Source organism: Pongo pygmaeus, chromosome 3 (assembly GCF_028885625.2).
Source record: "Pongo pygmaeus isolate AG05252 chromosome 3, NHGRI_mPonPyg2-v2.0_pri, whole genome shotgun sequence".
NCBI lineage: Eukaryota > Metazoa > Chordata > Mammalia > Primates > Hominidae > Pongo > Pongo pygmaeus.
This window is the reverse complement of record NC_072376.2, coordinates 83,119,241-83,146,305: the sequence shown is the minus strand read 5'-3', so window position 1 is coordinate 83,146,305 and position 27,065 is coordinate 83,119,241. Positions and strand designations below refer to the sequence as shown.

The window sequence follows — 27,065 nt, the reverse complement described above, 5'->3', positions numbered from 1 at the left end:
AATCAGTTCAGCTACAAGTGACAGACATACAGTGCAGTTTTATACCTTCAAAATGGATTATTCTCTGTGATCAGCCTATTAGGAAAGCCTTAAAAAATCAAAATCATCTGTGGTCAGAATTTTTGTTACATCTTCAAATTAAACTTTTCCATTAAATCTTAAGATAGCTTTACTGCTAAACATTTATCATATCATACACAATTAAGGTGATAGCTGAACAACAGTGATTTCCATGGTAAATTTTAATATTACAACAAAACTCTGATATTTAAGTTATTTAAGAGTAGTCCTTAAAGTGTTTCTAAGAATTAGTATATATTCTTTAATTTCAAAATAAGCTTAAAGTATAAATCTGTGTTTTTAAGAATTGGTAGATTCTTTAATATCCCAGATAAATTTCAAAATAAGGTAAGTTTTCTTATTGGTATGCAGTCACATTTCCAAATTATAAATATATTTTTGGTCCTACATCTTTTAAAAAGACATTAAAAGTTATAAATATATGAAAAGGTTATACAATTCTAAATATTTTGTGATATGTAGGCTTAAAACTCAGCATAATTAGTACATGAAACTTATTCCTATTTCTTTGTACAAAAATCTCCAGTTGTTTATTAAAGTCAAATTGTTCATCTGAGTGAAAACATTTTTTAAAAAATGGCAGTAAAGGCTGTTGTTTCCTTAAACTACTTCTATCTTAAATATTGGATCCACTTTTCCATAGTATCCATTCAATCAATACTATCCTACAGTAGTTAAAATTAAATTGAGAAGTTTTCACGAAAAGGAACAAAAATAGAAAACAAGTTCTAGAGAAAGGACTTGGTTTTTTCCATTAATATATCTAACTAAGGTAATTAAGGTAAGGTAATTAAGCTGAATTTTTTTAAAAAGTAAAACCTCCACATCCAAGTGATATTTTCCACTTCAAAATAGTGACATCAGGAAACTATTCTTTTATTCAATGATGCTACCAATGCTTAAAACATTCTCTTGTGCAAATTCAGAAATCATGGCACTTTCCTTTGAACTTCCCTAATGGTTTAGCTCCAGAGAACAGCCAAATTTAAATTACAGTTGAGCTGATGATTAAGACAGGTCATATTGGCTGGCTGTGGTGGCTCACACCTGTAATCCCAGCACTTTGGGAGGCTGGGGAGAGCGGATCACTTGAGGTCAGGAGTTTGAGACCAGCCTGGCCAATATGTTGAAACCCCATCTCTACTAAAAATACAAAAATTAGCCAGGTGTGGCGCTGCCTGTAATCCCAGCTACTTGGGAGGCTGAGGCAGGAGAAATGCTTGAACCCAGGAGGTGGAGGTTGCAGTGAGCTGAGATCATGCCATTGTACTCCAGCCCGGGCAACAGAGCAAGACTCCATCTTAAAAAAATAAAAATAAAAAAAATAAAAAAATAAAAAAAGGTCATATTAAGCTGCCAAAAGTGTTTGGTGTAACTAAAATGATGAAACTGATTTTCCTGCATAACAAACTGCTTTTCATGGCATGCTCTAGAACAGTTCCAAAAACATTATACTTTTGCAATATAGCTGGAATAAATGGTGCTCCCAAAAGAACCACTTTGAAGATCAACTCTCATTTGGATGTTAAGGCATGACTTGTTCACCTTTTTTTTTTTTTTTTTTTTTTTTTTTTTTTTTTTTTAGAGACGGAGTCTTGCTCTGTCGCCCAGGCTGGAGTGCAGTGGCGTGATCTCCGCTCACTGCAAGCTCCACCTCCCGGGTTCACGCCATTCTCCTGCCTCAGCCTCGCGAGTAGCTGGGACTGCAGGCGCCTGCCACCACGCCCGGCTAATTTTTTTGTATTTTTAGTAGAGACGGGGTTCCACCGTGTTAGCCAGGATGGTCTCGACCTCCGACCTTGTGATCCGCCCGCCTCAGCCTCCCAAAGTGCTGGGATTACAGGCATGAGCCACCGTGCCCGGCGACTTGTTCACCTTAAAAAGAAAGTTCTACACCTCAATATTTGTATCTCACATATTCTACCGTTTCAGTGGTTATGAAAACCTCTCTCAGAGAGGGGTAAACAAAAGAATAAATGAAATGTTGTTTTGCTATTTTCCCATAAGCAAGGAAAATGCTAATATATAAAATGGAGTCTGGTGGTTATATATGTAATATATAAATATCCACATCATCTCTATTTCCTGATAAGAGATTGTAGTGTTTTATCCATCCTGATAAGACAGGCAGTAACTCAGTCTGAGATATATTATACACAAAACGTATCTTCTCCTACCTAATACATTTTATGGTGACCATTTAGAATTTACAAATGACTAACAGAGGGAGGGAAAGTGGAAAGAGACTGCAATTAAAAATCTTCCGATTTAAGGTAAATTAACCTCCAAAACCTCTACCAGCAACTAACATGCTTGTTATTTTACTGCAGTCTAATGCCATGGTTTTTAAGGGAAAGGGAATAATCAAGTCAGCAAATGAAAGCCAGTAGCACCATCTACTGCTAATTAAAATATTTTCACTCTTTTTGTTATTAATTTCTCTCTACCACCACTACTCCATCAATTAAAGTAATTCCAAAACATTGCTTCATATCAACATTTAACCAAAAAAAACATTGTGTGTGACAATAATACTATGTTAACTTACTACTTTATATTTTATGGGATGCTTTCATCAAAGGATAAGAAAACCAACTGTTGCTTTATAGCTACGTATTAATATAGAAAGCAAGGGGGAAAATAATTATCTTGGTTACTTACAAATTAATTAAAGAAATCCAAAAAGAATCCAATAGACATTTATCAGCAAACTCTATTGCAGAACAAAGCACTGATCCTTATATTTAAAAGGGCATCTTACTAACTTTCATGGGAACCAACCAAATCAAATCAACCTTTTATTACATCAGTTCTTTCACTTTCTGATTTTTTCCTTACTTGTAGCCATGTAACACCATATGCAATGCCAGGCCTCTCCCCTATAGAACTGCTATGCTTTGTTACCATATATACACATACATACATCTCCTTACTTCCCAGTGACTGTGATTAAAGAAATACTCTAAGCAGGCACCTGAGATTCTGGCACAGTGAAAACAAACTATCTACATATAATGGGAAAGTAGGTCTTACTACTAAAAACAAGTACAGTGTACTACTGTATAAGGCTTGAAAGGGCAAGATTAATTTTTCACTATTCTCTCTATACTTGGCTATTGCAACTCCTTTTTTACTAGAATGATATGAAGTCAAATACAATTATGGAAGACTGAGTAATTCTGTGCTTCATTTTCCTATATAGACAAGATTCAAAATCACCTCACAAATTTTATTTCTGAATCAACCCATAATGATTCATATTATCTATCTGAATACAAAAAGATTTAAGGAAATTAACTAGCTCTGACTGCAGTTTATAAATAAGCTTTACCAATAAATGTCCAAGATATTTAACTCTGCCAGGCTTTCCTGTTACTTCTACTGTTGGTACTTGGTAAATAATTGCTAGAAATGAAGTGGAGAAAAAGGCAATTTCTAGTCAACATAATTGTAATGGCATTAAATTGTATCACTGCTCTATTTTAATGGCAAAACAAATTGATTTAATTTTAGATTCTTTTCTACTGAGTGTTTTTAATCTATACTATTTCAGAGCAAGCATTTCTTCCTAGATGTGAAAGAGGTGTATGTTTCAACTGAAGGAAGGATATATATTTCTAACTGAAGAAAGATTTATCAAAAATGACAAAACTAAAACTGGATTTCTAAAAAGGATATTTTCTAGAATAAAACTGAAGTGGAAAAATTAATATTTATTCTAAAAACTAAGTTTCTGAACTTGTTATTTATGGTAATAATTCACTAGAAAGTCATGGCGAATAAAATTTAGAAGTTAATAACTACTGAATTAGCATTTTTCATTATCTAATACTGCTGCAAAGAAAAACATTTCCTTTCATGGTGGAAAAACCAGAAGTCAGAATGCTTCAAACTGGGCCTATAATAACCAAAGAAGGTACGGTATCATCTTAAAATGACAGGCAAACTTCAGCTCCATTCACTGAATGGAAATGCTAAGAAGTGATCAATTTCCCCCAACAGTCCTTAAATTCCACGTTTAATGTCTGTACCTAAAATTAATAATTTATTTTTAACTTCTCATGGAAGTTGATTCCTAAAAGGAAGTCTCTAAGACTTTGTTTATAAGTAATTGATTAAAATCTTCATGCCATTCTATTCAAAGGTTTTCAGACAAAACTTTCTAGAACTTGACTCCCCATCCCTAACTCCCCATACATACTAACATCTCCATGCCCCCAGCCAAATATACGTTCCTATCCCCTCCTCTTCAAAGTAGAAGGGAATTCTGCAGACTTACGGCTCATTTGGCAATTGCTAGGAAACCTCACAGTTCAGCATCACCTCTGAAAATGGCAATCCCATATATAACCTGAATTTTTACATCTACAGTGCAGTTAACATGTAGAAAGAAGCCAAAATGTAATACATTTCAACATCCTCAAGTTTCAGTATCACAGATAGCAAGAGGTGGGAAAAGACCTGCTTGTAGAGCTTTAAGCATTGTTGAACATAATATATTACCATCAATATAAAAAATAATTAACAAATATTTTTTATGTTCTACATGCATACCCTTACAAATTCTGTTTCTTCAAAGCAGTAAAGGCTGGAGATCACCATTTTAGGTAAACTATGGCTTTTATCATAGATATTTTACAACATGCACCAGTAAGTGCCCTGGGTAGTAATCCTAATATTGTTTCAAGCCCTGTTCAGTTCTATATCTATGCTTTGCACCTCAGAAGTGAGCCTGCCAAGGCACTTAAAAACATAAGTCTTTTGGGGACTTCAAAAATGGGCCACAATTTATACCACACAGAAACCAATCCATCGGCAGCTCAATCGACAAGCACTTTCTTGCAGCACACAATATTATTAAAAAACTCCTCAAGTAACCAAAACCAAGTTTAAAAACACTAAGATAAATTTACCCTTATCAAGTATATAGAGAATGGTTCTTGGCTTCCCCTAGCAATAGAATACGGTTTCACATAATCAGAACAAAGAAAAAGGAACCCAAACAAGCCCCCGCCCCCAAACCTAGGACAAAAACAATCCAGATAAAAACAAAATATAACAAAATCCCCAATACACTCCACACTGCTTCATTTGAGGAACAATTTGCACAGCTCTGCATCCTTTTATCTGTCTTTTGAGGTGAGTTTTTCAATCAGTTCTTGGAGTGGTGCAAGTTCTCTTCTATCAATAAGGTTGAATTCCTACGCATGATAAAGAAAGGCAGAATAAATAGCAAAAACATTATTTGCATCTTATTCCAAAGTAAATTACCATGAACATTTGTTGGAAATTAGCTTTTGAAGTACATAAAATAGATTTTTTTTTTTCTTGTTCACTAGGTCTGTGTCTTGGGTAAATCACTTAACCACTCCTGATGTTATGCTTTTACATCTGTGACATCAGGATAAGTCCCCCTATCTCATAAAATTATTGTGGGGACTAAATGTGATACTGGATGTTAACTACTTCATGTAATGCCTGACACAAAGTAACAATAAATGGGAGTTGCTGCTTCCTGTTGAAAGGAATGATCTGGACACCATTTACAGTTAACCAAGTAGACACACACACACACACACACACACACACACACACACACACACACACACACACACACACACACACACACACACACACACACACACACACACACACACACACACACACACACACACACACACACACACACACACACACACACACACACACACTAGCATCTCAGGCAAATTCAGCATTATATGAAAAGCCAAAACCTGGTTACAAACTAACGTATCTGCAAGCTATCATAAGATATGGTAGGAAAATAACATGAATATGGTTGAATCCACAAATGATAAATTAAAGTCCTGTGAAGAACAAATGAGAAAGCCTGAATTTAATTTGTGCTCCTTTAGAAATTCCACCCGTCATTCTGAAGTTCACTTCTGAATAGATTTCCCCTGAACTATAAACTATAAGGCTAGTAAAGAGAGGCTTGTCTACACTTCTCATCTTCTGCCATGGTAAGGCATTCTTAGCTTCCAATTTAATTCATTTATTAGCATCTACCATATGCCAAGCACTACAGTTAAATATTGGAGAGAAGCATTAGAGGATATTTAATAACAGGACCAAGCCCAAGATTTGTAGAGTCTGGGACAAGAACACAAATGGGTATATACCATATGACTAAATTACTAAATTTTATATTAAGCTAGAATGTTGTTAAGTAAAACATGTTCTATCCTACTACCTTAACAAATATACTTTCACAGCGACCAGGAGAACAGATTCAAACTTAGAATTCTCCAGACTCCTCAGGATTCTGCACTGGAAAGTAGTGACATGAGGAAAGCCAGCCCCAGGTGCCTAGTCCTCAGAAAACCTCCTTGCTTTTCCAACCCCATCCACCCTGCACCTCAAGAGGTCTCACATACAAGTGTGGACACTTTGGGTAATGTCCACATGCCCTCAGAAACAGCTGCCATCAGCAACCCCTCAGGCCTAGAGGTATACATATCAGAGACGGGACCTGCCCTCAAAAGAATGGAGCCCAGAAAAAGATGCATGGAGACCCTGGAAATACATTTTGGACCATGTGGACAGAGAATTCTGGGTTTCAGGTACCCAAGCAAGCAACAAAAGGGATCTAGGTAGGCATATTCTTAGCCCTATGGATTCCTCAGTCTGTGGGGAGGGGTGCAGGCTGCGGAAGGACCAGAGCAGGTATCTCTAAATTGTGGGGCCCAAGGCAGGTGCCCCCCTTACTTAATCAAACAGTGATACTGTATAACTAATAGACCTACCTTTAAGAAGCTCACAGTGTCCTGAGATACAAACAGGATCAGATGTGGTAAATGCTATGTATCAATCCCTTGCTATTTGCTAGGAGTTGGGAAACACAGTGTAAGATCACTGAGTCAAGTAAAATTAACCCTTCTGGAGGGAGAATATATTCTCTTAAACCACCACAACCTGAACTTTAGCAATCATGTTCTGCCTGAACCAAACACAGATGCAAACTTTAGGACAACATTTTCTTTGTTCCTGAGTTCTGGACATGGGATACCACAGTAAAGTAACTGTTGAGAGCAACAGTTTTGGCAAGTTACAATCTCCTAAAGTATGTTTATATAGGAAAAATGTGTGCCTTCAGTGTGAGGAGTGTGTATGGGGGGAAGATGGATACAAATTTCTTAAGAGAACAGGGGAAGTGGCAAAGGCATTTATAAATATATGCCTGTAGATATACAAAAATAACACTAATTCAAGATGTTCAATTGTTTATTCTCCTGATGACCATCTCCCCTTCTCAACCTCCAACAACAACAATAACAACAATAAAAAACTGATTAGCTCTTTTATTTCCACCTCTTTTTCATTTTTGCCTGTTATTTCTCTTATACTTAGAGCACGGTGAGAGTACTGTCACTGCTCTTAGTCTACATTTCTAAGGCCAGTTATTTGAAGACTAAAAAAAAGAGGAAGTCAACTAGGAAGTCAGACCAAAGACTAATGGCCCTCTGGCACAGAAACATTCTTTGTGACATATTTTTCCCTCAGACATGATGGATAGTCCTTAACTTAAAACTTATTTAGAATGTGGTTTTTTTTTTAAAAAAAAAAAAAGGACAAAAAACAGATGTGATATTCAAAACCCATTCCTGCACCAGAGTCCGCTAATAAAGATCCAGGGCAGACTGCAGTAGGAGAAGCACTAAAATGCCCAGGAGAACCAGTTCATCCACAGATCTGCCAAACTAGTCAGATTCATTATCCAGCCCCTCCATATGGCCTATTAACTGAAGCAAATCCAAGGCACGACTTTTCAAATCCATTTTAGACTTGCATACCATCAACTTGGAAACTAATAAAATTTAGAAACAAAAAGTCAGTCCTTATCATCATGGAAAAGTGTAGAAGAGGATGCAGACTACAGAGATATGGCAAATTCCATCCTGACAGTGTGAATGCAGTATTCACCTTAGAACTATGAAGATAAATGCTTACCCTGAGCACCAAAGGCCTCCTAATCCAACTTACCTGGACAAAAAAAATAAAGTGCTTGAAAGATGTATTTAGATGTGCTTCCTCCTGAAGCTGGATCACAGGGTCAAAATGCTGATGATAAATGTGAGCATAAACCCTAAAGAGGCGTTTGAGTATAGTTTTTGCCACAGACATGAAATTCTTTGGGAACGGGACACCTAGAAAAGAGATAAACAACTCCCTCTAGTAACAAGAGATGACAACAAGACAATATGAGTTTGTCGGCAAAGGGCAACATAAATTACCAAGACAAGGCTGAAAAGAAGTAGCATTTATGAATTTATACATATACCCATTATACCTTTTCAGAATTTCTCAACATGTCATGAATGAAAATAAACTTCAAAGTTTTTATGGTATAAGAATTAGTCTTCATTACAGCCTGTTATGTCTCTAACATACTGCCACCACATTTCTAAAATGAAACACACACACACCCAAGATGGTAGTGGAGCTAAAACTCACACTCAGATCATCGGATTTCTTAAGTCTCAATACAAATATGTGCTGAACAGAAATAATGCATTAACCACCTTCAGTTTTGTTTAAAATGCTTGCAGTTTATATTGTACTTTTTTCTATGGGAATTACTTCATTACTACTCCAGGTCTACATTTGTCCTGAAATTAGCTGCATTCTCTATTCCATCGATTTGTAAATTACAGCACTTTTACAGCACTGAAATACAAAAGTAGAAAAATACAAAATCCCTGTGGAGAAGAGGGAACTCTTATATACTGTTGGTGGGAACACAGATTGGTATGGCCACTATGGAAAACAGCATGGAGGTTCCTAAAGAATTAAAAATAGAATACCGTATGACCCAGCAATCCGTCTTCTAGGTATATACCCAAAGGAAATGAAATAACCCAGTCGTAAAGGTATCTGCACTCCTATGTTCACTACAGCATTGTCCACAATAGCCAAGATATGGAAACAACCCAGGTGTCCATCAACAGATGAATGGATTTTTAAAACTGTGCTATATATACACAATGAAATATTATTCAGCTACAAAAAGAGATCTTGCAATTTGCCACAACATAGATGGACCTGGAGGACGTTATGCTAAGTGAAACAAGCCAGACACAGAAAGAAAAATATTGTATAACCTCACTTATATGTGGAATTTTTTTTTTAAGTCAAATATACAGAGACAGAGGATAAAACAGTGGCTACCAGGGGGAGTGGTGGAGCTAAGTGAAAGGACAGAAAGTAGCAGATACGTAAAATGAACAAGACTAAAGATCTAATGTACAACATGAGGACCATAGTTACAAATAGTGTACTTAGTGTACTGAGGCTGGGCAGTGACTCACGCCTATAATCCCAACACTTGGGAGGACAAGGTGGGAGTATCACTTGAGCCAGGAGTTCAAGACCAGCCTGGGCAACATAGTGGCCCCTTGCCTCTACAAAAAATAGAAATTAGCTAGGTATGGTGGTGTATACCTGTGGCCCAGTTACTTAAGAGGCTGAAGCAATAGGATTGCTTGAGCCCAGGAGATGCGGCTGCAGTGAGATGTGACTGTGCCACTGAACTCCAGCCTTGGCAACAGAGTGAGACCCTGTCTCAAAAAAAAAAATTTAAAAGAAGAATAGTATATTGTATTCAGGATTTTTGCTAAATGAGATTACAGCTGGTCTCACCACAAGGGGGAAAAAGGGTAGCTATGTAAGATGATGGATGTGTTCATCTGTTCCATTATAATAACCATTTTATTATGTATAATCTCATAACATCACGTTGTACACCTTAAATATACACAATAAAATTTATTTTAAAAATATACACAATAAAATGTATTTTAAAAAATGTATAAAATCCCATATCCTTTTTTAAACTTACTAAATGATGCAGATTGGCAAAACAGCCAATATTGGTACTACTAGGTTCAATGTCATCATATTGCCATCATATTGCTATTGCTCATTTAAAATTATTATAGTTCACAAAGACACATAAGACAAACCAAAGTGAAAAGACAATCTATAAAATAATATGCACTCAACAATAACGATGTCATGAAAAACCAAAAATGACTAAAGTGCACATTTCCCGATCAAAGGAGGCTAAAGAGACAACAAATAAATGAAAACAAATATAAAAGATTTCCTTTGCTTATAAAGTACATTATTAAGAAAACCTGAAAAGCCCAAATAAGATCTATATAGTATAGCATCAGTATGAATTTCCTAAGTTTGATATCTGTACTGTGATTTTTTTAAGGAAATACATATTAAAGTTTGTAAAGGCATCATATACGCAACTTACTCTTAAACAGTTTAGGAAAAGGAATGAATGAATGTATGTGTATGTGTGAGAGAGGCTGGGGAGAGGGAGAGGGAGGGAGGAAGATGTTAACAACTAAGAATCTGGATGAAGGGTTTGTATGATTCTTTTTACATTTCTTTGTATAAGTCTTGTAAACTTTCCAAATGTTTGAAATTGGATCAAAATAAAAATTTTACAACTGTATTATGAGAGAGAAGAGATAAGGTGGGGACACTCATCCAACCCTTATGATATATATATATGTAATTCAGTCTTGAAAAATTGCTCTTTTATTAAAAAAGTTCCAAGTGGTTAATGCATTCAATAAGTGTTTAAAATACTCCTTAACAACAACTATTTGTATTGTTGTCACATTTTTTTTCAAAAAAAATCATAAAATGTCAAAAAGTTCTAACATTACAGGAGCAGACTCAGCTTTTTGAGACAATCAGTTGTTAGAAGTTTGAGAAGGCAAAAACATGACTATCTAAATGTAAACAATTTCTACTTGATAAGTCTGCCCTTAAAAGTAAATATAAAAAAGCAAAGTCACTCAGCCGATGATACAGCAACCCCTCAAATCTTGTTTTCTTCTCACATAGCTTAATATCTGAATCTGTAAGATTCATATTGTGGGTCATAAATTCAAACTCCCTTTTGATCACAAATATATTACTAAATAACACTGGATAGAAGCCATATGAACTTCCCTAAATAAGTAGATATGACTGTGGCAGATGTTATTAGCTATCTACTCAATATCCATTCTCTTTTTTGGGCCAGATTTTGTTACTATCCTAGATATACTGATCTCATCATTTAAAATTATAGAGAGGGTTCCCAGCACTTTGGGAGGCCAAAGTGGGTAGATCACTCGAGGTCAGGAGTTCTAGACCAGCCTGGCCAACATGGTGAAACCCTGTCTCTACTAAAAATGCAAAAAAATTAGCTGGGCGTGGTGGCACGCGTCTGTAGTCCCAGTTACTTGGGAGGCTGAGGCAAGAGAATCACTTGAACCTGGGAGGTGGAGGTTGCAGTGAGCCGAGATCGCGCCACTGCACTCCAGCCTGGGCAATAGAGAGAGACTCTGTCTCCCAAAAAATGAAAAATTTAGATTAAAATAAATAAAATAAAATAGAGGGTTTACCTTAATGTTCATGATAAATTTGGTATGAAAAAGATAGAACACCTTTAAGTGCATAAGATTAAAAATATATGTTATATATGGTAATTTACCATGGTTCCTAGAATAGGAATAACCCTCCATCTAGAACTTTCTACTGAAAGGGCTTCTTAAGCCTTTCCCTTACTTCAGGGAAGTAAGTTTATTCTCAATGATGATCATAATTGTTTTTTAAAGTATTAAAAAATGCTATCATTGTCTGAAAATAAACTCAGTGATACTTTAATCTAGAATATCATCAAAAATAATTACCTTAAGAGAGGGAGATCATTTATTTATTTTCTAATAAACCCATCCTTTCAGCTAATTATGCATTTAAAAGCACTAAGTTAAAGCGGAAAAGCTCAATTCACACAGGATCACTTGCTTATTTTACCACTGGGTTAACAAACTTTTGTGCCTCTTCTTGGGAACTGCATAACATATACATATATCAACACAGCCGTAAAGAGAACTCTCCAACTAGATATAGTGGAAAGAGGGAGGAAAATTCTATAAACATATAAAAGATAAATTATGATGGATCCCAATTACAAAAAATAATTATACCAATTTTTGATGGAAATAATGTCTCATCATCCAACTGGTCCTGAACCCAAGTCATCAAGTAATCAATATACTTTGGTGCAGAGCACTTAATAGGTTTCTTTATGTTCGTTCCATCTGCCCAATGATACTCATATCTGCAATGGAGAAATAAAAAGTACACAGAAGATTAGTATATACCTATACACAGTGTATATATTTTATGTATCTATATTACTAATGTACACACAGACATGTTTTCAACACTCTGCTCCTCCAAATAAAGATATATTTTTAAATACCCAGTGGACTACTTTGCATTTATCACAATCCAAACTAAGTAGGTCCCAACAAACTCATGTTTTGTTTCTATGCTCTTCTCACATGTCAATTTTTTTACATAGCCGTCATAAATAGCATTTATATTTTAGAATCAGACGTTATTGTAGTAGAAAAACTAGCTTACTTCCTAGTTCTATGATGACTACTTTTGGACTTTATGGTTGTTTTTCTTCCTTAAAAACCACTTCTCCTTACATAGTACAATTCTTTTTAACTTGGGGCTCTAAATTTTCGGTTAAGGATAGAGAATGACACAGAAGCACCAAAATAAGATTAATGAAGATGAGAATGATTTCATATTTGAGTACATTTAACTGAAGAGCTAAACATGTCTTTAAAGAAGGTCCAAAGAAAATTTGCAACCCAAATAAAGGCTTTTGGTATTAGCAGAACACCACCATCCTTTGATTCAATAAACATCTATATGCACCTTCCATGTAAAAGACACTAAGAACAAGAAACACTAAAATGAAAGACACTTTCCCTACTCTCAAGGAAAACAGGCTAGTAGAAAATACAGACTCCAGAGTGAAGATGTAAAAACAGTATAAGAACCCTAAAAGAGGCCGGGCACAGTGGCTCACACCTGTAATCCTAGCACTTCAGGAGGCCGAGGCACGCGGATCACTTGAGGTCAGGAGTTCGAGACCAGCCTGGCCAACATGGTGAAACCCAGTCTCTACTAAAAATACAAAAATTAGCCAGAAATCGCTTGAACCAGGGAGGCGGAGGTTGCAGTGCGCCAAGATGGTGCCCATTCCAGCCTGAGCAACAGAGTGAGACTCCGTCTCAAAAAAAAAAAAAAAACCCTAAAAGAGTTACACACACACACATACCCTGAATTTTGAGATAAGGAAGATGCATACAGGTGAAACTCCAAAGTGGAAAAATCTCTAAACTGAACTAGCATTTAGTATTTTAGTTTCCAAAAGGTTACTCCTGCTGCTTAACTTCTCCCTTTGATTCAATTCTACCCTTGTTCCCAGAGTTTGCGCTAAATGACAGGCCAGTGAGCCTGGGAAAGGAGATGACAATATACAATAGAAAAATACTACAGGGTATTTTAAACAATAAAAATTATCTTCAGATAGGATAAATGAGGATGCTTTCTATTTAATCAGAACTACTTATACCTGAACAATAATATTAAACAAGTTATACCTGAATTAAACATTCTGTAGACAACCTTACTGCCAAAAGTGGGGCAATAAGGATGAAGTCCACTTTGAAGGTCTCCAAGGATATACTTTCCAACACCTCTTGATATCCTGTTTTTACTGTTTAGTCACTTTCCAACACCTCTTGATATCCTGTTTTTACTGTTTAATCACTTTCACAGTCAAAATCACTTTCACAATCAAAAGATTCTTTCTAATATAACACTAAAGTTCTTAGTGCAATTTAAGCCTATTGTATCTCCTTGTTTGCTCCTCTTAGGAGCTAGAGACCATGAATGGTAAGATTTTAGCTATCATTATGATTTTTTTTTCTTTTTTGATACAGGGTCTTGCTCTGTAGCTTTGGCTGAAGTACAGTGGCACAAGCATAGCTCACTGCACCCTTGAACTCCTGGGCTCAAGCAATCCTCCCATCTTGGCCTCCCAAAGTGCTGAGATTACAGGTGTGAGCCACCATCCCCAGCCCATCATTATTCTTAAGAGACAGGGGCACAACCATGTTTACTACCTTATGTTAAGAAACCTTAACATTTTTAACCTTCCCTCACAATCAAGTTTTCATCTTGTCAATCATTTTCAGATGTTTCACATTCATATTTAAATGTAAAAATCAGAAACAGACAAGGTAAACCAAAGAATGAATCATTTTCAATATCCTGAAGTGTTTTTAAAAAATATTAACTTTCAATATCCTAAGGCTTTTTGAAAAATAAAATAATTAGGCCGGGAACGGTGGCTCACGCCTGTAATGCCAGCACTTTGGGAGGCCGAGGTGGGCGGATCACGAGGTCAGGAGATCAAGACCATCTTGGCTAACACGGTGAAACCCCGTCTCTACTAAAAATACAAAAAATTAGCCGGGTGTGGTGGCAGGCACCTGTAGTCCCAGCTACTCGGGGGGCTGAGGCAGGAGAATGGCGCAAACCCAGGAGGCGAGCTTGCAGTGAGCCGAGATCGCGCCACTGCACTCCGGCCTGGGTGAAAGAACGAGACTCCGTCTCAAAAAATAAATAAATAAAATAAAATAATTGTATATTGCTTAGACCTTTAGAGTTTACAACTATGACTCCCTAATCTCTTCTTTTTCTTTCGTCGTGTTTATACTTAGGATGACTTCCTTCATTCTGTAGCTCTATTTTGCTGCGATGCCTTTCTCATTCTACCTTTGACAGACTATTCTCTTTGAAATGTATTTGTCATCACAGCATGAACTTATAAACTGCAAACTCCAATTCACAATTTCTTTTTTAATAATAATAAAAATCAGTAACTGAGGGCCAGGTGCAGTGGCTCACCCCTGTAATCCCAGCACTTTGGGAGGCCGAGGAGGGCAGATCACTTGAGGTCAGGAGTTTGAGACCAGCCTGGCCAACATGATGAAACCCCATCTATACTAAAAATACAAAAATAGCCGGGTATGGTGGCATGCACCTGTAATCCCAGCTACTCAAGAGGCTGAGGCAGGAAGATCTCTTGAACCTAGGATGCAGAGGTTGCAGTAAGCCAAGATTGCACCACTGCACTCTAGCCTGGGCAATAGAGCGAGATTCTGTCTCAAAAAAATAAAATAAAAATAAAAAAACAGTATCTGAGAACAAAGTTCTATGAGCCATCATTCAATACCACTTTGCAAGGGGCTTAGCATTTATTAAGTATTGACAAATGCCTCTCCTAGGCACAATCCTGCATCTGCTGGTAAAAATGAAGAACTATGACAACAACTACATCTTCTTAGCACTAATGACTGGGAAATGTCAAGATTCTCCCAAAAAAAAAAAGGAGAAAGGAAGAGAGGGAGGAAAGAAAAGAAGAGAAGGAAGAAGAAAAGAGACGTAGAAAAAGAAGAAAGAGAAGGAGGGAGAAAGGAAAGAAAAGAAGGAAGAAAGAAGAGAAAGAGAGGAAAGCAGACACGCAGGCAGGAGACCACACAGCTTTAACGTTATGTACGCACACATGTATGCATACAGGAGCAGAGACAAACAGCTCTCAAGCCAGAAGAATTGGCTTTCTTAGAAGGCAGTGCTATTTAATTTCTCAAGGCATAACTAACCATAGAATAGAAAAATTAAACACATCTATTTTCACAAGTGAAGCTTAACCAAAGTGAACACCAGTCATACTGGCAAGAATTAATACTAAAGGGGGACTGATTTCATTTCTAAATGCCCCCGTTCCTCTAAGAAATCTTCCCGAAATAACAAGTAACAGAAATTCACACTCTAGCTTTGATGATAAAACTAGGAGACACTTATGTCTTTAAATTACTTTTTTTTTTTTTTTTGAGACAGAGTCTCACTCTATCATTCAGGCTGGAGTACACTGGCACGATCTCAGCTCACTGCAACCTCACCTCCACCTCCCAGGTTTAAGTGATGCTCCTGCCTCAACCTCCTGAGTAGCTGGGATTACAGATGCGCACCACCATGCCCAGCTAATTTTTCTATTTTTAGTAGAGACGAGATTCACCATGTTGCCCAGGCTGCTCTCAACCTCCCGACCTCAGGTGATGATCTGCCAGTCTCAGCCTCCCGAAGTGCTGGGATTATAGGCATGAGCCACTGTGCCCAGCCTAAACCACATTATTTTTTAAAGGGACTATCTTGACTAGACTTTTCAAAAAGGCGAGGTGGGGAGTGTGACAGTTCATACAAGTTCAAACAGGGTGAGGAGAGAACAAAAGATGCACCTGCAACTACAAACCCCATACAAAGTCCACAGAAGACGTTTCTCCAAAGTAAACAGTCCCGTGACGGGTAAAAACCACAAACATACATCTGCAGGAAGAGGTGTAAATGGAGGAAGGGAATTGACAGACGCTAGATTCTGAATAGCTCTGCAGCTATACTCATCTCCATGGGCTAGAAAGAAGTGAAGGTTCAAACACAGCTTTGTGTCTTTCCTAGTGCAGTCTTCCTTTCCCTTTACTGAGAACTGCCAACTTCTTTTACCTCTTCATATGGTATCTCCATATTTTTCCTGAGCTACAATATTATACTTCTGTTATGGGCTCTTTGATCATTTGACTAAATTCTTTGAGTCTATGGCAATGCATAGAGCAATATTCTTATAATGAATGTTGACATATGATGTAAAACACATGTATGTTTTTTACATTTAGGTACCACTAAATAAATGATAACTGTCATTGCTAGTATTAGTAGAAGTAATAATAAAAGCCAGTTTCCAAAATGTACCTATTCAACCCACATTTTTTGGGTGTTAAAACAAGGTGGCAAGCTCTGTCCTTGCACCAAAAGGGAATTAAAAGAACAAATCCAACAGGTGAAATAAAACATATATGAATAGTGTAAGAAATATAACAAACAAATTTCATTACAAAGGTAAAAAAAGTTAAATAGTCTGATGAAATCAGAAGGCTTGACAGAGAAATATTTGATAATAGACTTGAAGATCAGTAAGATTTTTTGAAATATTGACAGAAAATGACAGGAGTGAAATGGGAGAGAAGAAAAATGTCCAAGAGAAGAAAAGAATAAGCAAGCTTCCAGAGAAGTATGTAATGGAGGGAACAGCAAGGTATTTCAGTAATCCAATTAGGATAGACTAGAGAAGACACATAAGCAAACAAAGGAAAGGCAAGATGGACAGTCACAAAGCCCAAGCTAAGGAATCTAGATTAATAGTCACTGGCAAACCTCAGAAAGAGATGATAAGTAGAAAAATTATATGGTCAGAAACCTCGCTCTTCTCTAAGAACCGTAAAATAATGTAAAAATAAGAAACTGATCATTAACTATGTCTTACTTTGGGCCAGCTGACATCACTGGACAACTCTCTTCTGTACAGAAGTCTGTGATAGTTCCATAAAGCATGTTGATCTGATTGAAGAAATCCACAGCTGTAAAGCAAGTATCAGTTGTAAGTAAAACAGAATGGCTAAATTTAAAATGAAATTTTAATTGTACTTGAACAGAATAGGCTTATCGGCGTTCATTCCCCTACAAAGAACAGGTGAAAACCATACACACGTCTCAATACATTGAAATGAGGAGCTTGTGTTCATCAAACGACTCCCTTGAGAGCAAAAAGGCAAGCACAGAGATGAAGAGATTATTTGCAAAACATACAAACAACAGAATTCTTATATCCAGAATACATAAAGAACTCATATAGCTCAATAAGAAAAAGACAACACAGCTGAAAAATGTCAGACAGTTTTAAACTGTCACTTCACAAAAGAAATTTCCAGGTGGTCAAATGTCCTATGAAGAGATGTTGGTAATCATGGAACTACAAATTGAAATGATAGTGGGATGCCAGTCCATAGGCCCTAAAAAGGCTAAGATTTATCTGAAAATGCAACAAGGCAAGAATCCAACACATTCTTAAAGAAGAACCAGGCTGGGCACGATGCATCATACCTGTAATCCCAACACATTCACAGGCCAAGGCTGGAGAATCGCTTGAGCCCAGGAATTCAAGACCAGCCTGGGAAATAAACTGAGACCTCGTCTCTGCCAATAAAAATAAAATTAGCTGGGCATGGTGGTGCATGCCTGTGGTTCCAGCTACACAGGAGGGTGAGGTGGGAGGATTCCTTGAACCCAGAAGTCAGGCTGCCGTGAGCCATGATCACATTACTGCACTTCAGCCTGTATGACGGAATATGTCTCCAAACAAAAACTAAGGTAAGTATTAAGATTTATAAAGCACAACGAATAAAACAGTATGATTTTAGTAGACCAATGGAACAGAAGACAGACCTAGGCAATTACAGAGACCTAGGCAATTACAGATGCAAACACAGATGAAACATTTGATTTATGACATAGCCATCATTGCAGAATAAGCAAAGGACAATCTTTTCATAAATATTTCTGAATCAACTGGTTATTGCTATGGGAAAAAATAAAACCTGGCCAGGCAGTTGGCTCACACCTGTAATCCCAGCATTTTGGGAGGCTGGGGCAAGAGAATGGCTTGAGGCCAGGAGTTTAAGACCAGCCTGGGGAACATAGCAAGACCCCATCTCGGCAAAAAATATTTTAAAAATTAACCAAGTATGGTGGTGCTCTGCTGCAGTCCAAGCCACACCACTCAGAAGGCTGAGACAGGAGGATTGCTTGACCCCAGGAGTTCGAGGCTATAATGAGCTATGATCTCACCACTGCACTCCAGCCTGAGCCAAAGCACAAGACCTTGTCTCAAAAAAGAATAAAGTAAAATGAGGCCAGGCGCGGTGGCTCACGCCTGTAATCCCAGCACTTTGGGAGACTGAGGCAGGTGATCACCTGAGGTCAGGAGTTCGAGACCAGCCATGATCAACATGGAGAAATCTTGTCTCTACTAAAAATACAAAATTAGCCAGGTATGGTGGCACATGCCTGTAATCCCAGCTACTCAGGAGGCTGAGGCAGGAGAATTGCTTGAACCCGGGAGACGGAGGTTGCAATGAGCCTAGATCATGCCATCGCACTCCAGCCTAGGCAACAAGAGCAAAACTCCGTCTCAAAAAAATAAATAAAGTAAAATGAAATCAAATAAAATTTGACTCTTCACTCATGTCATACCCAAAAAGCAATTCAAAGTAGACTGTACCTCTAAATGTGAAAGGCAAGACAATTAAGTTTAAAAGAACACAGAAAAATATATTTGTGACCTTTGACATGTATAAATTTCTTAAAAAGAGCATAGGCTGGGCAAGATGGCTCACGCCTGTAACCCCAGCACTTGCGGAGACCAAGGCCTGGGGAGGATCACTTGAGCCCCAGAGTTTGGGACCACCCTGGGCAACACAGTAAAATCCCATCACTACAAAAAATTAAATAATAAATAAATTAGCTGGGCATGGTGGTCATGCCTGTAATCCCAGCACTCTGGAACACTCTAGGAGGCTGAGGTGGGAGGATCGCTTGAGCCAGGGAAGTTCAAAGCTGCAGTGAACCATATCATGCCACTGCACTCCAAGCTGGATGACAGGGCAAAACCCCCTCAAAAAAATAAAAATTTAATTTTAAAAAAAGAGAACAAAATGCACTAATCATAAAGGAATAGTTTCCAGGTTTCATTAGATTTGTTCCAAGGTTGATATTTTTGATGCTAATATTTTTTTTCCTTTTTTTTGCTGTTCATTTTTCTTTTTTTGGCCTCTATTTCCTGGTGATGAGATATTCATATTTTATATTGACCCAAGAGGTGACAACCTCATTAAATTCATCTATTAGTAATAATAATTATGGTCTTTTAGATATTCAACATATTTCCTTTTCCAAAAAGGGATTTTCAGAACAATCAACATATTTTTTATTGGCTATAATAATGAAAAGAATAATTCTTTCTTCCTTTCCAGTCAGTATATTTGTTATTATTTTTCTTGCCTTACTGAATTGGTTAAGACTCCAGTAACTGGCTGGGCGCGGTGGCTCATGCCTGTAATCCCAGCACTTTTGGGAGGCTGAGGTGGGTGGACCATCTGAGGTCAGGAGTTCGAGACCAGCCTGAACAATATGGTGAAACCCTATCTCTACTGAAATACCAAAAATTAGCCGGACATGGCGGCATGCACCTGTAGTCCCAGCTACTCAGGAGGCTGAGACAGGGGAACTGCTTGAACCCAGGAGGCGGAGGTTGCAGTGAGCTGAGATCACGCCACTGCACTCCAGCCTGGGTGACAGAGTGAGACTCCGTCTCAAAAAAAAAAAAAAAAAAAAAGACTCCAGTAACATATTGGTGGTGAATATCCTTGACTCTTTCCTAAATTAAGAAAAAATTTCAACATTTACTATCATAATGTTATAGCTATTCTGCAAATAGGTATGCTTTATCAGAAGAAAGTTCTCATCTATTACTTGACAACCCTTTTATTATAGATTTTGAATTTTAACAAATGGTTTTTCTGCATGTATTGTTGTGATATGATTTTTTTTCTCCTTGATTTTGGCTAATGCAGTGAATTACAATGACCAATTTACATTTTTTTCCTAATTTTTTTTTTGAGGTAGGATCTCACTCTATTGCCCAGGCTTGAGGTGCAGTCAGAGCTCACTGCAGCCTCCAACTCCTGGGTTCAAACAATCCTCCCGCCTCAATCTCCTTGAGTAATTAGGACTATAGGCATGCAACACCACACCTGGTTAACTTTTAAAATTTTTTATAAATAGTGGGACTCAGCCAGGCACAGTGGCTCACACCTGTAATCCCAGCGCTTTGGGAGGCTGACACGGGTGGATCACCTGAGGTGAGGAGTTCGAGACCAGCCTGACTAACATGGAGAAACCCCGTCTCTACTAAAAATACCAAATTAGCCGGGCACAGTGGCGCATGCCTGTAATCCCAGCTATTCGGGAGGCTGAGGCAAGAGAACCGCTTGAACCTGGGAGGCAAAGGTTGCGGTGAGCCGAGATCGTGCCATTGCACTCCAGCCTGGGCAACAAGAGCAAAACTCCGCCTCAAATAAAAAAAAAAATAGTGGGACTCACTATATTGCCTAGGCTGATCTGAACCCCCTGGCCTCAAGCAATCTTTCCACCTTGGCCTCCCAAAGCACTGGGATTACAGGTGTGAGCCACAACCTGAGGCCCCTCAAATGTTAAACTAACCTTTGTATTTCTGGAATAAACTCAACTTAGTCATAATGTATTATATACACTTTTAAAATGTTACTAGATTCCATTCACTAATACTTTTATTAGAATTTTTACATCTATGTTCATTTCAAAAGTTAGATGACCTAGTTCCCTTTCTTCTAATGTTCATGTAGAACTCATAAAACTAATATTTTTTCCATTCTTTGTAAGAGCCAAAGGCTGGCGTTATTTCTTCCTTGTTTCATGGAAATACTACCGTGGCAAGGTTTTTAAATAGATTACAATTTTTTTTAAGTTATAAGATTATTCAGATTTTTTATTCTAGTGTTAACTTTGATAAGCTGAATTTTTATAAGAATTCGGTTATTTCAATTAAACTTTCAAATTTATTGGGATAAATTTATAACTTGTTCACAATATTCTCTTACAACTTTTTTTTTTTTGAGACGGAGTCTCGCTCTGTCGCCCAGGCTGGAATGCAGTGGCGCGATCTTGGCTCGCTGCAAGCTCTGCCTCCCGGGCTCACGCCATTCTCCTGCCTCAGCCTCCCAAGTAGCTGGGACTACAGGCGCCCGCCACCACGCCCAGAGAATTTTTTGTATTTTTAGTGGAAACGGGGTTTCGCTGTGTTAGCCAGGATGGTCTCGATCTCCTGACCTCGTGATCCACCTGCCTCAGCCTCCCAAAGTGCTGGGATTACAGGCGTGAGCCACTGCGCCCAGCCTCTCTTACTACTTTTAATGCTATGTAAGATCTGGTGTGTATTTACTTTTTTATCCCTGATATTGGTTATTTGTGCTAATATTATTAAATAATTAATATTTTACATTAATATTATTTTTAAAATATTAAAATATTTTTTTCTTGATCAATCTTACCAGGAGTTTTTTAAACTTTTCAAAGAATCACTTTTTTTTTTTTTTTTTTTTTGAGATGAAGTCTTGCTCTGTCATCCAGGCTGGAGTGCAGTGCTGTAATCTTGGCTCACTGCAACCTCTGCCTCCCAGGTTCAAGTGATTCTCCTGCTTCAGCCTCCCAAGCAGGTAGGATTACAGGCACCCGCCACCACACCAAGCTAATTTTTGTATTTTTAGTAGAGACGGGGTTTCACCATGTTGGCCAGGCTGGTCTTGAACTTCTGACCTCAAGTTATCCACCTACCTCGGCCTCCCAAAGTGCTGGGATTATAGGTGTGAGCTACCACGCCCAGCCCAATTCCCTTTATTGTATGTTTCTTTTCTATTTTATTAACTTCTGTTCTTTACTGATAACCTCTTTTAACTTTTTTTTTTTTTTTTTTGAGACGGAGTTTCACTCTTGTTGCCTAGGCTGGAGTACAATGGCGCAATCTCAGCTCACTACAAGCTCCGCTTCCTGGGTTCAAGCAATTTTCCTGCCTCAGCCTCCCAAGTAGCTGGGATACAGGCATGCCCCACCACGCCCAGCTAATTTTTTTATTTTTAGTAGAGATGGGGTTTCGCCATGTTGGCCAGGCTGGTCTCGAACTTCTGACCTCAGGTGATCCACCCACCTCGGCCTCCCAAAGTGCTGGGATTACAGGCATGAACCACTGCACCTGGCCTCACCTCTTTTAACTTTCTTTGCATTTAATTTGCTGTTGTTTTTCCAACCTCTGGAGATTGATGCTTAGTTCATTAACTTTTACTATTTTTCCTTTTCTAATATATGTATTTATGTAAGGCTCTAAATTTCCTCTAACACAGCTTTAGCTATAATATATCCCACAAGTTTCCATATATAGTATTTTCATTACCAAATTTCAGTTCAAAATATTTTCTGATTTCCATTGAGATTTACTTTTTCCAAACATATACAGATTTCTGTTTATTACTGCTTTCTAGCCAGATTCCACCATGGTCAGAGAACGTATTGGTTTCCATTTTTGAAAATGTACATATATATACTCTTAGGTGCTTAGGTCATGTGCTCCTAGGTCAAGTCTGTTAATCATGTTGCTCAAATTTTTATAATTCCTTACTGATTTTTTCTTCTGCATTTTCTATCTGTTACTGAAAGAGGAATGTTAAAATCTCCCATTATGACCATGGATTTGTCTACTTCTCCTTTTAGTTCAGTCGACTAATATTAATAAATTTTTGAGACGTTATTAGAAACATATGCATTCAGAATTTTATATATTATTTGGGAACTGAACCATTTATCATTTTAAAATATCCTTTTTTATTGCTTTTTGCCTTAAAAGTCTACTTTATCTGACATAACACGACTATCGGCATTCTTTGGATTAGTGTTTAACTTTAGTTTCAACCATTCTATATATCTGTATATTTAAAGTATGTCTTGCAGCATTCAGATTTGTTTTGCTTTGTAATCATCTTGACACACTGGTGTGTTTGTTTGTTTTGTTTTGTTTTGTTTTTGCGATGGAGTCTCACTCTGTCACCCAGGCTAGAGAGCAGTGGTGCAATCACAACTCACTGCAGCATCCACCTTCTGGGCTCAAGCGATCTTCCCACCTCAGCCTCTCAAGTAGCTGGGACCACAGGTGTCATCATGCCTGGCTAACTTTTTTATTTTTGGTAAAGATGGAGATTTGCCATGTTGTCCACGATGGTCTCAAACTCCTGGGCACAAGTGATCCTCCCACCATGGCCTCCCAAAGTGCAAAGATTACAGGCATGAGCCACCATGCCCGGACAATCAACTTTTCTGTTGGACCATTTTGTCCTTTACATTTAATACAATTACTATTGATAATATTTGGATTTCAACGTACTATTAATATCCTACTATTTGCTATCTATTTATCCTATTCATTGTATGATTCTTTTTCTCTCCTTACGTGTTTATTAATTCTATTTTATTTCATTTTTTTAGAGACAGGGTCTCACTCTGTCACTCAAACTGGATTGCAGTGGTAGAATCATGGTACACTGCAGCCTTGAACTCCTGGGCTCAAATATTCCTCCCACCTCAGCCTCCCAAGTAGCTATGGCTACATGTACGTACATCTCCGGCTAGCTTATTCTTTTCTTAGAGAGAGGGTCTTGCTATGTTGCCTAGCATAGCCCTTATTGCTGAATTTAAGAGCTCTATGTATACTTTGGATACAGGTCCTTTATCATGTATGTGGTCTGCAAAGATTTTCTGCTAGCCAGTGGCTTCATTTTTCATTTTCTTTACAATGTCTTTCACAGAGCAGAATTTTAAATTTTCTTTCTCTTTTTTTGTTGGAGAGAGAGTCTCGCTCTGTCACCCAGGCTGGAGTGCAGTGGCATGATCTTGCCTCACTGCAACCTCCACTTCCCAGGCTCCAGCAATTCTCATGCCTCAGCCTGCCAAGTAGCTGGAACTACAGGGATACACCACCATGCCTGGCTAATTTTTTATTTGTATTTTTAGTAGAGATGGGGTTTCATCATGTTGGCCAGGATGGTCTTGAACTCCTGAGCTCAAGTGATCCGCCCACCATGGCCTCCCAAAATGCTGGGATTACAGACGTGAGCCACCGTGCCTGGCCTCTTAAATTTTCATGAGGTCTAATTTATTAATTTTTTCTTTTAAAAGCACACTTTTGGTTTTGTATGTAGAAACTCATCACCAAATCCAAGGTTGCATAGATTTTTCTCCCGTTTTTTTTTCCTAGAAGTTTTATAGTATTGTGTTGTATTTTTAGGTCTATCATTCGATTCATGCTAATTTTTCTGAAAGGTGTAAATCTGTGTCTAGTTTATGTTTCTGCATCTGGGTGTCCCAGTGTTTCACTACTATTTGTTGAAAAAATAATCCTTTCTCCACTGAATTGCCTTTTCCTCTTTGTCAAGATCAGCTGACTATTTATATGGACCACCGGTCACTTTCATAACTTCAAATAGATTTTTCTGTGTTCCATTTTGAACATACTCACTTTGAGACCACATTTAGACATCAAAATAGTGTTATCAGGTAGAGTTCTGACTAATTCGTGAAGCCTGGGGAGAGAGCTCAACTACAGTGATGAATGCAAGAGTCCTTGGTGGGTAAATTTTTATTTTATTTGTTTAAGAAGAGGTCTCCCTATGCTGCCCAGGCTAACCTCCAACTCCTGGACTCGAGCCATCCTCCCACCTCAGCCTCTGGAGTAGCTAGGACTACAGGTGTGAACCACCCCTCCCAGCTAATTTATTTTATTTTATATTTTTGTAGATACAGATTTTGCCTAGGCTAGTCTCAAACTCCTGGCCTCAAACAATCCTCCTACCTCGGCCTCCCAAAATGCTGGGATTATAGCGTGAGCCAATGCACCCAGTCTCTCCTTATATTCTTCAGGATTATTTTTTATTATTCTATTTTTCTCCTGTATTAGGTAAGTAATTATACTTTCACCTATTATTTGGATATAGATCTTATCAATAATTCCCTTTACTCCTTTATAAACCTGAAATGTTTACTGAATCACTGCCAGTGACTGGAAGTATCTGTCCTGACTCCAACCCTATTCACCTACTTCATCAAGTGTCATTTGGGAAGACTGCTATAAATAAGGAAAATTTTAAGTCCAACACTTCAGTTAAATGTTGTATTTTCAAAGCAGAGTATGTCCTAAGCAGATGTTCTAATGCTTCAGTCCAAAGTAATCTTTGTCCAGCTGTAGTAAAATCATAGAATTACTGTGAAATTTTAAGAGTTCTCAAAGTTCTAGGCGTTTCAGTAGTACAGTAGTCCCCCTTTATCTGTAGTTTCACTATCCATGGTTTCAGTTATCTGTGATGAACCATGGGCTGAAAATATTAAATGGAAAATTTCAGAAATAAACAATATGTAAGTTTTAAATTGTGTGCCATTCTGAGTAACATGATGAAATTTTACAGCATCTCACACCATCTCACTCCGTCCGCTTGGGATGTGAATCATCCCTGTGTCTAGCTGTATACCTGCCCATTAATCACTTATAGTAGCCACCTTGGTTATCAGAGTGAAGGATTACAAAAAGGGTTAAGTAAAGCACAATAAGATTATTTTGAAAGAGACAGACTATATTCACATAACTTTTACTACAGTATAACTGTAATTGTTCTATTTTATTAATCGTTGTTAATCTCTTGCTGTGCTTAATTTTAAATTAATCTTTAATAAATTTTAAATTAAGCTTTATGAATTAAGCTTTATCATAGGTATGTAGTGTATAGGAAAAAACACAGTGTATATAAGGTTCAGTACTATCACCGGTTTCAGGAATCCACTGGTCATCTTGGAATGTCCCTAGCAGATAAGAGAGGTACAGACACTCAGTTGTGGCAATTGAGAAAGAGACAGAATACAGACAGAAAATGATTATTTGCTTTTATATTTAAAAGTCAGACTCTACTGTAATATAGAAGCTCTATACAGCCATCCTTACATTTTAAACATGAGTAAATGAACTCTCAAATTTTACAAAAAGGCACAAATTAGTACAAAAACAACGTAACCTATATTGGAGATTCATCTGAATATTGTCTTGGAGATGACACAGAAACATCTTAGAAATACGGCAGGCCTCATCAATAAAGCAAATAAATCACTTTATTTCAAATAACTAGACTCTCTTGGTCCAGGAGGATAATCACATAATAATAACATGGCTCTTGTGTAAATGCTGTCACGGTAATTTTTAAGACATCATAATAAAATCCCCTGGTTCCTAAAAGGTATTAGAGGGGGGCAGCTCAATTTATAAATTCCATGACATAGTTCAAATTATAATAAGAGGCCATCAAATGTAAGAAAAATACTGTTTTGCATTTCCTTAAAGCCTAGACATTTTGTGTATGCTTTCAATGAAATTTCATTTTATTTTTACTAAATTCAAATAAATTTCCTTCAATTATAAAATTCTATTATTACTATTTTTTTCACTAATGTTGAAAAACCATGAACCTTTTATTCCTCAACTTTCTCTGGCT

At 37.5% G+C, this 27,065-nt stretch overlaps 1 protein-coding gene across 3 annotated transcripts in view; it reads right to left on the bottom strand.

The window, feature by feature from the left end:
• Positions 1–2,495: 2,495 nt before the first annotated feature.
• The window catches only part of MOB1B (MOB kinase activator 1B), an 80,671-nt gene continuing 56,101 nt past the window's right edge, over positions 2,496–27,065 (bottom strand). For all 3 annotated transcript variants that reach the window (XM_063663748.1, XM_054485615.2, XM_063663747.1), the window contains 4 exons: positions 17,378–17,471; positions 12,117–12,250; positions 8,104–8,267; positions 2,496–5,282 (listed from right to left, as the gene is read on the bottom strand). In XM_063663748.1, the coding sequence (XP_063519818.1) occupies positions 5,205–5,282; positions 8,104–8,267; positions 12,117–12,250; positions 17,378–17,471 (470 nt within the window). In that variant the 3' untranslated portion in view covers positions 2,496–5,204. The remainder of the gene's footprint in view (positions 5,283–8,103; positions 8,268–12,116; positions 12,251–17,377; positions 17,472–27,065) is intronic.